Source organism: Delphinapterus leucas, chromosome 11 (genome assembly GCF_059928025.1).
Source record: "Delphinapterus leucas isolate spDelLeu-1000000601 "Yukka" chromosome 11, BTC_Dleu_Yukka2, whole genome shotgun sequence".
Taxonomy (NCBI): domain Eukaryota; kingdom Metazoa; phylum Chordata; class Mammalia; order Artiodactyla; family Monodontidae; genus Delphinapterus; species Delphinapterus leucas.
Window position 1 is genome coordinate 94,222,886 of NC_143139.1, and position 13,198 is coordinate 94,236,083.

Here is a 13,198-nt window from a genome sequence, read left to right on the forward strand (position 1 = left end):
GGTTTTAATCTGTTTTTTCTTAATGACTGATGATGTTGAACATCTGTTTATGTGCTTATTTGCCACATCTGTGCATCTTCTTTGGTGAAGTGTCTGTTCAAATCTTCTGCCCGTTTGAAAAATTGGGTTTTCATATTAATGAGTTTGGAGGGTTCTTTTTATATCTGGACGCACATTCTTTATCATATAAGTGATTTGCAAATATTTTCTCCCGGTCTGCTGCTCTTTTTTTGTCCTCTTAACAGCATCTTTTGGCGAGCAGAAGTCCTTAATTTTGATGAATCAACTTTATCAACTTTTTTTCTTTTGTGGATTGTGCTTTTGGTGTTGTAGCTAAGAAATAATTTGCCTAACCCAAGATCACAAAGATTTTCTTTTCTGTGTTTTCTTTTAGTTTTATATTCAGGTCTTCGATCCATTTTGAGTTAATTTTTGTATGTGGTGTAAGGTATGGGTTGAGGTTCTTTTTTAAACATATGGCTATTCAGTTGCTACCCCACCATTTGTTGAAAACAGACTATCCTTTCTCTGCTGAATTGCCTTTGCACCTTTTTTGAAAATCAGTTGTCCATTTCTGTGTCAGTCTATTTCTGGAATCTGTTCTAGCCCATTGAACTTTTTGTCTGTGCCGCTGCCAATACTGCGCTGTCTTGATTATCGTACCTTTATAATAAGTCTGGGTGTCAGGTTGTGTGAGTCCTCCAAATGTTCTTTTCAAACCTTGTTGGCTATTCTGGGTCCTGATGAATTTTAAAAAGAGCTTGTCAGTTCCTACTAAAAAAAAAAGTCATGCTGGGATTTTGATAGGGATTGTGTCAAATCTGTACATTAATTTTGGGAGAATCCACATCTAAACAATGCTGTCTTCCAATCCATGAACACAGTGTATCTCTCCACTTATTTAGGTTTTAAAATTTTTCTCTCATCAGTATTTTATAGTTTTCAGTGTACAGGGATTGGACATTTTTTTTATCAGATTTATCCTTAAGTATTTTGTAAGTTTTCATGCTACTATAATAGGATGTTTTACAATTTCAATTTCTGATTGTTTGTTGCTAGTATATAGAAATAGAATTGATTTTGTATATTGATCTTATATCCTGCAACCTTGCTAAAGTCATTTATTAATTCCGGTAGCTTTTTCTTTTGTAGAACCCATTGTATTTTCCTAGAAGAAAAGGTTTTTTATAGGGAATTAAAGGCTCACAAAACCATTAGGAAGTCTGGGTGGGGTGGGGGAATGCAGGGAGACCACTGTTATTGTTGATGAAAGTAGAGTGCTGGGTTCCCAGGGAAGCAGTGATCTCAGCGGCTGCCTGCAGCTCCAGTATGGCTCCAGTTCATCTGGAAGCTGCTGTAAAAGTGGAAAGTCCTGTCTGCCGCTGCCTACGTGTCTGCTTGCAACTATTTTTAGAGAATACTGACTTCTGCCTTCCAGACCAAGAGAGAGCCTCTCATTGGCTGTGTCCAACCTAGACCAGACAGAGAAAGGGATTCTGGGAAATGTTGTTCCAGCCCTTTCCCTGCAGTGCGGGGAAGACTGTAGGAGGCCACAGTAGTAGGCTGACAGACAGTCTGGCACAGAGGACTTTGGGAGAGACACATGTGAGATCGTGCACACAGTCTTGGAGAAGTAACTTAGCAGTACTGTGAAAAATAGGGGTGTGAGGTAGCTGTAACTCAGAAAGATGTGATTGCTAAGAAGGCAAACTGGCTCTTTGACTGTATTGGCAGTGAAATATTATCTGGGACAGGTAAGAGGTGGCAGGTCTACTCTATTTGGTCTTGCTTTAACCGATAATTGGATGCGTGTAGACAAACTGGACATGTTTAGGGGATAATGACCCCAGTGGTGAGGGGGCAGAAAACCAGGTCACATGTGAAATGTTTGAAGAAACTGAGAAAGCGTCAGGGATGCATGATAGATGACTACAAATACGGATTTAGAAGACTTGCCTTGTGCGGTCTGAAAAGGAAGGCTTAGGACCAGTGGGTGAGAGCTATAAGGAGGTAATTTCCAAAGCAATATAGAGAACTTCCTACACAGCTGCACTAAGGTTGAATAGAAGGTTTTGTTATAGATTGCTGGGCTGCATGGCAACAGTATATAAAGTATAAGAAGAATCATTTCAAATTAGGTGTTCCTCAGGTACCATTCTAACCCTGAAGGGTTTTTCGCAGGGAAAAACCTCCCGCATCGTTGGTTATAACTTTTGCCACATGGAATTTTTGAAAGTGAAAACAAGGTCTTTTAAATGTATTATCTTCCTTTGATTTGAGTAATTCCAAATAAACCTATTCCTTGCATGTGCCTCATCTATGGAAAGTGGGGGAATTTGTGAGATGCTTAGAATCAGAGGTTATATATGCAAAAGTATTATTGCCATATTTAATTGATTCTGAAACGCAAATTCTTTTTATGTTTGACATACCTGAAATCTGCACGTACCCTGCAGTTGATGGTCCCCTTCAACTATTGATGCCTTACATTTGCTGTCATCATGGATTTTTTGCCTGCACACATTTGGTCCTAGCTATTTCTGATGTCATCGTTTCAATTGAATTTTATGCATATTTGATATTACACAAGTTGTTTAATTGACTTTTAATATATCTTTATGAAGATTACACTGTAACTTGGCACTGAAACACAGATGGGAATAGCGAGGCATAAGCTTGATGTTAAATGAGGTTAATATTTATCCTTGGAGAAGTAACTACAATTCCATAATTTCCTAGAAAGAACAACCAAGTAAGTGCATTGTACCTGTGCTATTCAAAGTAAGGTCCAGGAACCAGCAGCTTGTTAGAAATGGAGAATTGTAGGTCCCAACCCACACCTACTAAATAAGAATCTGCATTTTAACAAGATTCCCATTAAAGTTTGAGAAGCATTGTTTTGCGCAGCCTCTTGTAGAAAGGTAAGTCATATGTAGGAGGAGAGGTGTTAATTTTGTTGCCAACGCACAAAAGAATAGCCTATTGCATATTACACAGTGCATCTGAAGGCAGGAGAAATTTCTGCATCCCTCTAAATTAATGAAAAATATATTTACCTTAATTTTTCTAGGTTTTCTTCCCATGAGCCACTCAGTGTTAGAATGACTTTGATGCCTCTGTGCTGTTTGGCCTTGTCTACTAATTTAATACCATGTGCAAATTACATTAGCATCCCATTAAATTCCCTCAGTCAGATCCAGCAAATGAAAAACTGTTAAGAACAAATCCAACACAGATCTTTGGAGTATCCTGCTATGTGATTCCTCTGCTGAAATGGATTTATTCCAACATACTCTCTTTCTGTGTGCATTTTTAATTAAAAACACTCTAAATGGATACTTCTGGCACTTTGCTTAACTCTTTTCATTGCACTCCTTTTGTTAGTTTTCCTCACTCCAGATATGTGTTGTATCATTAATCCTTAATTGGTTATGAATGTTAATGCTTTTGTGTCTAGTTATTTTCTTACTGTTTTATAAATTGCCGAGATTACCGTTTGTCTTTTAAGGAAATAAACGTCTATACAAGTCACATATATTACGTGTGCTTTGGAAAGCTTATATATATATATGTGTTGGACAGAGTTCTTAGTGTCAGACAATAGAATTAATTCACTCTCACTGGTGCCAGGGGTTTATTAAATGGTGATGCTGTCTCACAGATCCTTGGGAATCACACCACGGAACTGGCGGCCCCACGGGAGCTTTTTCCTCTTCCTGTACATTCAGGAAACCGCTGTTAGAGGTTTTGGCTCCAGGACCACATCATGTCTGCTCCCTAAGAAGAGGGGTGCCCTGTGCCCTGTCAGTTCCCTAGTAAAGTCATGCACGAGCGCAACTTATTGGCAGGACATAAGTCACATTTCAATCTCTAGTTGTAAGGGAGTCTGGGAAATAGGCCAGAAGGGGCTTGGAGTTGACGTTGGCTGAATTGATGCACTTATCCACCGCAAAGTCAAATAATAGCTTTTATTACTAGTACAGCACTAAAATTCTCAGTAGAAGGATGATGTTACGAATTGCATGGTAGAGGAACATTTTAAATATCCTGTGGTATCATATTTATCACATATCAACGTACTGAAGACGCAAGGAACCTTGACTGATGAAACTGTAACAATTTGAATACGTTAGAGTGAAGTGTAGATTCTAGAATATTTGAGGGAATGCATTTCTGTGAATGTCAGGACTAAAATGTTTTCTAAAATTCTTTTTGACTCTTATGTGACTTTCATAAAGAGCTGTTAAAAGAGTTGTTTAAAGTAGAAGTCCTTAAAAAATTTTAAACAGATAACTAAAAGATGAGTCAGTGTTTGAGGCTCTTTTTTTTAAATTAATATCTTTATTGAGGTAATTGTAGATTCACATGCAGTTGTAAGAAATAACACGTCGAGATTCCAGGTACCTTTTACCCAGATTCTGCCGATGGTTTCTTCTTGCAGAACTGTGGGACAGTATTACAGCCAAGATACTGACAGATATAACTCACCGATCTTACTTAGATTTCCCCAGTTTTCCTGGTGCTTATTTGTGTATGTGTGTGTTTAGTTCTATAGTCTTGTCACATGTAGGTTCATGTATCCACCACCACTAACAAGATACAGAAGATGCATCACCATAAGGACCACTAGTGTCACCCTTTTTTATAATCACCCTGCCTCACCCCACCTCAACCCCTCAATCCCTAACAACTACTTCATTCATTGACAACATTCATGACAACAACATTCATTTCAGAATGTTCTGTAAATAGAATCATACAGGATGTAACCTTTGGGATTGGCTTTTGGGACTCCCTTACAACAATTGGCTCACACACCATAATTCCCTGGAGATTCATCCAAGTTGTTGATGTATTGATAGCTTGTTCTTTTACAGTACTGGTTTGCTTCTGGCATGTTTCACATGTTGGGTGGATCTGTTGTATCCGTTCGGGTCTGTCTGCCTCAATTGTGTAGAGTTGGTTAGGAACTGGGACCAAAGGTGCCACCACACTTACTGACCAGAGAGCATCAGGTGTTGTGGCCAGTTATCCCCACCTTCAAGAAAAGAAAGATGCTCTTTATATCTGGACACACTTTCCTGTTAAGATGAACCCTGTCTGTTTAGCTGAATTGAGGTTCTTAGTATCTTTACACTCCAGTCAGCATATTGGTGATTACTGCTTTCAAGTATGAAATTGTCAGTCCTGCCTCTACTTGATGTTTGAGGCATGATGGGTTTGGGTTTGAGCAATTCAGGAATCATTGGTCATGATTCTAGTTTGTGGGAAGAAGTTGATCTCTTACCTAGATTATTACAAGCTATGAATTCACATATCCAAGGTTCTGGTACTTTGAAAACACCAATGGCGCTGTAGGCTGCCTTCAGAGTACCCCAGAGTGCTGGTAAAGATGGAGCGCAGGGCTTCCCTGGTGGCGCAGTGGTTGAGAGTCCGCCTGCCGATGCAGGGGACACGGGTTTGTGCCCCGGTCTGGGAAGATCCCACATGCCGCGGAGCAGCTGGGCCTGTGAGCCATGGCCGCTGAGCCTGCGCGTCCGGAGCCCGTGCTCCGCAACGGGAGAGGCCACAACAGTGAGAAGCCCGTGTACCGCAAAAAAAAAAAAAAAAAAAAAAAAAAGATGGAGCGCAGAGCAAGAGCAGAGGTTCCTCCCTTGAAGATGTTGTCTGAGCTGTGAGACAAGATGCAGCTGTTGAAAAATTTAAACTGAGGGGCTTCCCTGGTGGTCCAGTGGTTAAGATTCCATGCTGCCAATGCAAGGGGCCCGGGTTTGATCCCTGGTGGGGGAACTAAGATCCCACATGCCTCAACTAAGCCCACGTGCCGCAACTAGAGAAGCCTGCACCCCGCGACGAAGACCCAGCTCAGCCAAAATAAATAAATAAATAATTTAAAAAATTATCACACACACAAAAATTTAAACTGAGAGCTCCAGGAGGACAACAGCACTGCATCTAGTTTGCTGCTGGATCTTGGCCTCTAGCACAGTGCTTGGCGTGAAGTGGGCACTGAGATAAAGAAGGAAGGACGGACATAGAACAGAAGCTTTTAAGAAATGGAATGCCTAGTTCTTTTGATGTGAGCAAGGACTATTACAAGATAAGTACAGAAAACTCTGAAGGGTGTGTGTGGGGTTTTGCTGTGGGGGGTTGGGGAAGGGAGGGAGAAGAATATTCCTCCCCCCAAAAAATAAAGCCCCAAATACACACCATGCACTCTCCCATCTCAGGACCCTTGTGTTTACTGTTCTCTCAGCCTGGTTGGTCACTCTTCTCCCAGATAATTTTCTGCATTTCGGTCTCTCACTGCCTGAGAGAGGCCTTCTGGGAGCATCTTGTGTAAAGTAGCTCACCATCTTCCCTGTCCCTTCCCTCTTGGTCACTCTCTAGCCCCTTTCCCAGCATTATTCTCTTCATGGCATTTGTAATGATTTCCTGGTGTTGTGTATGTGTGTGTCTGTCTCCGTCTAGACTGTCAGCCCCTGAGGCCACTGTTACATGCCCAGTGCCTAGATCAAGGCCTGGCACATAATAGTAACTCAGCGTATGTTTGTTAAGTGATTTAATTAGGTGCTTTGAGGCTTTTCTCTTGAACACGTGTCCCACGGAAGGGATAGAAAAGTGTCGCTTGCTCCGTAATCATGCATTTTGGTAACATTTAGTAGAGGGCCTAGTGTGTCCTGGTATTTGTGCTCAGCGCATATGATAAGAGAAAGGGCAACTCCCCTGCGTCCAGAGACTTCATTGGTAGCAAACGTAGACCTGTTTGGCTTGCTGTTCTACAGTGTGATGGGTGCTCTGAGGGAGGCATGCCAGCCCCTGGGAGGACAGAAGCAGGAGCTCTGGAAGTGTTGACCCGGAGGGGAGAAATGGGCCTTTTCATTGAAGGTGAGAATTAGAGGTATCGGAAGTGTTGGTTATGTGTGTGCACCCCAGTCCCAGGTTGCCTCCTTACTCAGTTATCAGGAGATGTGTCCCGGTTAGTTTGAAAAGTGCAGTCACTCTCACGAGAGCCCTGCTCCCTGTCTGACCTCATCTGCCGCTGTCTCCCTCACTCCCTGTGCTCCAGCCTTCTTGCCAAACACCCCCGTGTCATTCCTTCACACTTACTGTTCCCTCTGCCTGGAGTGCTCTCTCCCAGGTAGCCGCATCTCCCTCGCCTCATGGGTCTCCATTCCTAGACCACCTTATCAGAGAGGGCTTTTCTAACCCTTCTTCAGCTCACCCTGCCCCGTCCTCCTCGAGGCACTTGTTGCCACCTGAAATGTATATTTGATACGTGTACTTTGTTGTGTCTTGGTTGATGCCTATCTACCCCACTGGAACGTAAGCCCGCCCGAGAGCTGGGGTTTGGTTTTGTTTCTGCTGTACCTGCAGTGCTTAGGAAAGTGCCTGGCTCATAGATGTTTGTTAAAGAAATGGGTCAGTTCCTGGGCATCCTGGTAGAAGGGAAGTGAGACACAGAGGAGCCCCCAAACCAGCTCTTCCTCCCAGAGCCCTGGTCAAAGCAGCCATGCTATAGAAAAGTCATTTTACATGCTCTGGCGCTGCCAGTGACTGATAGCATCTGCCTTGGAACCCCTCGAGGACCAGACAAGAGGCACGGCAGAGGTGGTGAGGTGTACAGAGGAGGGCGAGTTTCTTATGAGTTGGAGTTGTCAGGGAAGGCTTTATTGAAGCAGACGGATATTGAGCTAAGGCTTGACAACGGGGTAAGATGTCATTGGGCAACAAAAAGGAGGAAGGTTTTTGTGTCAGGTCTGCACAGTGGATGAGGGAAGTGTAGAATTTGGAACTGTACTGTGAATGGCCCTGGATGTCAGCTCGAGGGAATTGTCATCTGGATATTACAGCTCTGGACATCCCCAGCATGGCCTCAGAACCTTGGAGGCTTTGGATGTGAGAAGCAGCAGGTTTTTAGGAATGTCAGCATCGTTATTCTTCAGTGTTCTGAACTTGCATGCAAAACAGGAGTCTTGCTCTGCCTCAGCTCAGGTGAATATTGGATAATCTCCCCTTTTATTCAGATATTGCCTTTCTCAAAAAAAACTCACTTGTGGGCTTCGCTGGTGGCGCAGTGGTTGAGAGTCCGCCTGCCGATGCAGGGGACACGGGTTCGTGCCCCGGTCCGGGAAGATCCCACATGCCGCGGAGCGGCTGGGCCCGTGAGCCATGGCTGCTGAGCCTGCGCGTCCGGAGCCTGTGCTCCGCAACGGGAGAGGCCACAACGGTGAGAGGCCCGCGTACCACAAAAAAAAAAAAAAAAAAAAACTCGTACATACTTCTTGCAACTAATGGTTATTTGTAAAAAAAAAAAAAAAAAAAGAAGAAGAAAGAAGGAAACTGTTGATTTTCTTCACTTTGGACATTTTTAAGAGTAGTTTTGGCTTTTTATCATTGTAGATTTATTCTCGATTACAGTGTTTACGCTTGTATCTGGCTGTGTATTTAGAGATGGGGGAAAGTATCAATGATTTCTCCTGCTTCTAGATCTAGAAGCATTTGAAGGTTAACTGAGACCCACCTAGTCCCTGCCATTTGTATTTGATTGTTGTATGGGAGGTTTGATTTTTGAAGTATAAATAGATATGTTTTAAAGTGTAGGCTTAGCACAGGAATTTAGAGTAGTTGTTCTCAACTCCAACTACATGTTAGAACCACTTGGGCGTGGGGGCTTTGGGGAAAAAACCCCATTGATTCCTATGTAATTGATCTGGAGTACTGCCTGGGCAGTGGTTTTACTGATGTTTGTTTTTTGGTGTTTTGTTTTGGGAAACAACCTTGAACTTACTGAAAAGTTACAACTATGATTTTGGGGGAAAAAACACAACACTTTTTTCCCTTAATAATTAAAAAAAAAATTGCTGACCCAATGTCCCATCACGTGCATCCTTTCGCCAATAATTAGAATACTAGTGTATTTCTAAAAAACACGAACAGTCTCCTGTGTATGCACAATAAAACCATCAAAAAAATTAACACTGGTACATTACTACCATTTAATCTTTAGCTCCTTTTCAAGGTTTAACACTGGCCCCAGTAATGGCCTTTATAGTAAAAGGATCACACTTTGCAATTGGTGGTTGTATCTCTTTAGTCTCCTTCCATTTGGAACACTTCCCCAATCTTCCCTTAGTGTTCATTACCTTGAAACTTCTGAAGATTGCAAACCAGTAGTTTTCTAAAATGTCTCTCAATTTGGGGCTGTTTGATGTTTCCCCATGATGATATTCAGGTTATACGTATCATAGGAGTGATGCTGTGTTCTCAGAGCATCCAATCAGGTGACTCATAATTTCAGTCTGTCCCATTATTGATGATATTCACATAGATTATTGATTAAGGTAGTGTCTGCCAGGCTTCTCCTCTGTATAATTACTATTTTCTCTTTTATAATCAGTAAGTATTTTTATGGTGTGACGCTTTAAAACTCTGTTACATTCCTTGTCATTTTCAATGTATTCATTTACTTATTTCTGTCTGTATAGACTGATGTTTTCCTGTTTTATGCAATGGCCTGTAATCTGTTACTATCATTACTTATTTTTATTGTCATATTGTCCGAGATTTAGCTTGTAGGAGCCCCTTCAAGCCTTTGTGACCATTTGACGTGTCCCATCATTTGTAGATTTCCTTGCTTCTTGGCAAATAGGCATTCCAGGCTCATTTTGTGCGTTCCATGTTCAAGCCCCCACATTAGCTCTTTTTCCAAAGAACTCTGGTTCTCTTAGTAAAGAATGGTATTTAGAAGACATAATCTGGGTTCGAGGTGTGTTCATACCTACAGTATTTGGACGTTGCTTGTTCCCAAGCCCTCTCAGTGATAGAGCTAGACAATAAGCGTGTGTGTTTGCATACATGAAGGAAATATACACATATAGGCACACAAAGTTACATCTACTTTTTTTGTTATGTCAGTCTCTATGTGTTAAAAATCATGAGTTCATGCCAATAACTAATTCTGATCCAACGTTACAGGGTTCATTTGAGATTTCTCCTTTTCCATTTGGTAACTCCTTTTTTCAGTAGTGAGAAACCTGATTGTCATCATCGTTAATATATTTACTTATTGGTCAATCCCCCATATGTAATGGATCTCCCATCACCACCACCATAGATGCCTTCCCTGCATGGATGTCCTCTTCACCCCTGTTAGGCTCTGATGCAGCATAGAGATGTTTTAAAGCTCCCCAAATGGTACTAATGTGCAGCCAAGATAGAGCACAACCGAATTAGAAGAAAAGTGAACCCCACACTTTCTGATTCATTATTAAGCAAATGGTAGGCTTTTAAGTCAGGCTTGGTTTGGGAAAATAAATTCTTCCTAAGGAAGTGAAATTTAAAGAGAAGACTCAATTCTACCAACACACAGAGTAAAAGATCAGGGTGAAAGCACAGCCTGTCTCCTGGAAAGCTTTGAAAAATATTTGTTTTGGAAATAAATCTGCTTGTAGTGAACATAAATTTCAGTCCCTTTCCCTGAATTACCTGTTTATAGGAAAAAATATTTGAAAAGGTTAGTTGTTTTTTAAAAAGGTGTCTCATTAAAGACTTACTGCTTTATCTTCTGTTTCCAATGTTTGTTTATCACTTGACATTTTGAAATAGTAATGTATAAAAGGGATCACACAATTCTAAAAAAAAAAAAGACTGCTTTTTATTTTTCTACATTGCATTTAAAAAATAAACTTTTAGTTTTGCAACTTAATGCTTTTTAGAGCATTGAATATTTAAACAGGAGATATTCAGGCTGTGGTTGCTCTTTTTCTGTAGTCAGTTTTAGTTTAAAATATGGAAATCAAGTTACAGTAACTGGGTCATGAGGAACCCCATCTTCTTCCATTTGCAGCCAGAGGAAGCGAGAGGCCGTAGGAGCCAAATATAACAGGATCTGTGGCCAGCCTACCTTAGATGGTCAACATCTATCTTGCCAATTTTCGTAAGTCCATTTTCTTAAAGCAGTCCTCGGCTGCAAGTGGATTTTCACCTAGAACTTCACACTTAGGCTGATGGCACACAATCTGACTCCAAAGAAATCCAGCCTTAAACCTAAGGAAATTACAATAAAATCTCTTCCTTGATTTTATTTTTGAAGTGTTCATGGAAGTTGCCTTGGAGTATGAATCGTGGACTTTAGGCTTTTGTATATTAATGCCCAGAGATACAGAAGGAGAAAGGGCAGTATTTGTGAATGTAGAAAGAGCCACTGAAAACTTGATATATAGGTAAAGCACTTATTTTTTGTTTGTTTATTAGTTCTTGTTTTCTATAAATAAAGCGTTATTTACCTATTCATGAGAGTGTGCCTCAGTGTGGGTCCTCAGTTCCTTTTAGGTAGGTTGAGTGAGTTTCACTCCCCAAACTTGAGTCCTTCAAGGACCATCTTTGTGATCTGTGTCACGTCTGCAAACGTTCAACATTTTTCTTTAATTTCTCTGACATTTAATTTAGCCTTTATCTAGGTGATATCTGTGCAACCGTGGACTCGGTGTGTTGGATCACCTAAAATCACAAGTACTGCAGGCAGCATCTGCTCAGAGGTTGGAACTGGGAGCTGGATCCCTAACTCTCCTTCCAGCTCTGAAATTCAATAAGCATGGCGTCTGGAGTTTCCTGCCTTGTGGCTGCACCACAAGGTTACACCAGTGGTTGTTTATGCATTTTTCCCAGTCAATACATAAAAGTTGACAGCTTTCTATATATATTAGAATATTAGACTATATGTAAGAATATAATATATAATAGAATAAATATTACATTTTACAGTTATTTTTCAAATGTGAGTTATAAGTTACGTTATCTTAGTTTCTTAGGATTCAGCATGTTTCTTCAACTAGATTTTTTTTTATGTTTTATTTTGAGGAGAGCAAAACCTGATGATCTTAATTGTCAAATCACCCAATAGGGAATACATGGGTTTGTAGGACCTTCAATACTGCCTTAAAAACACAAGTAGAAAACATGTAAAACATACAGTGTTAATAATGCAGAAAAAAAATACAGAATTTAGAACATAGGGTTTTATGTTCACCGCTCTGAAGATGTCATGGGAAAACACCTAAGTTATGATAAATACCTGTGTACCAAAACTGAAGTCATGTTCTGCATTATTTGTGAGGAATATTGTCAGAAGCCAACTGGATGTTGTCATATATTCGAATCAGGTTCTTTGCTGAGTGGAAATACATTGATCGTGTGTGTGTGTGTGTGTTTAGGAAGATATTATAAAGGCTCTCTTTAATGGGTTTCTTTAAAACCAAACTTAATGTCATGTTTTGCAAAAGGGGTTACAAACCAAAATAAAGGGGATAACTAAATGTGGTGAGTTTTATGTATCCTCCTAGCTTAAGTAGAATACTGTGCTCTGCTCAGTCAGAGATGAAATGTTTGTTGCCTTGCCTACCATCTATAAGCATTTAATTTGCTACACAAATAGACTGTGGATAGAGATGTTTAACCTTGTGTGACATTACTTTAACAGAGAGAAGGAGCAAGAAAGGGAAGAACAGTTAATGGAAGACAAGAAAAGGAAGAAAGAGGATAAAAAGAAAAAAGAAGCCACTCAGAAGGTGGGTTTTACCAATTAAAGTCTGTCTTTACGTAGCCAAGCATCTAGAATAAGTAACTGCCTTGGTTTGGATACCTGATAATCTTAATAATGCTACTTGAGGCATTAATTTACTTAAGAGTTTTAAGATTTGAAAGTGGGAGAAAGTTAAAGACCTGCATTTGTTACCATAAAGTGGATGTTAAATTAATGCTATAGCTGATTTTATTGCAAACAACAGTAAATAATACTGAGAAAAGCAAGAGAGTTACCGACACTTAAATGCTTGTACTGTTTCCTTATTTGTGCCATGATTAATCTCCATTTTCTTAAGCTTGTAGAATAACTTTTCAAAGCTTGCCATTTGCCCTGATCTTGTCCTTCTGGTCCACCTACAACATTGTCATTTATATGAGTCTACCTTTTGATAATTCTGTAAAGAAATCTCCCTCAGAGAGGATCTGGTGGGCTTGCTTCATGCTCTGGGGGAGATAGTATTGCACAGCTCTGAGGCATTTGCTTGGGGAAAAAGAGATGCTAAAAGAAAAAAAGACAGAGCTTCCCTGGTGGCGCCTTGGTTGAGAATCAGCCTGCCAGTGTAGGGGACATGGGTTCAAGCCCTGGTCCAGGAAGATCCCACATGCTGCAGAG

The 13,198-nt window shown here is 40.7% G+C and overlaps 1 protein-coding gene across 18 annotated transcripts in view; it reads left to right on the top strand.

The window, feature by feature from the left end:
• The window catches only part of TNRC6B (trinucleotide repeat containing adaptor 6B), a 261,176-nt gene that overhangs the window by 163,661 nt on the left and 84,317 nt on the right, over nt 1-13,198 (top strand). For all 18 annotated transcript variants that reach the window (XR_016394820.1, XM_089920034.1, XM_089920033.1 and 15 more), the window contains one exon: nt 12,482-12,569. Coding sequence is in view for 17 of the 18 variants with exons in the window: in XM_089920034.1 (XP_089776160.1) it covers nt 12,482-12,569 (88 nt within the window). In the remaining variant the exon portion in view is untranslated. The remainder of the gene's footprint in view (nt 1-12,481; nt 12,570-13,198) is intronic.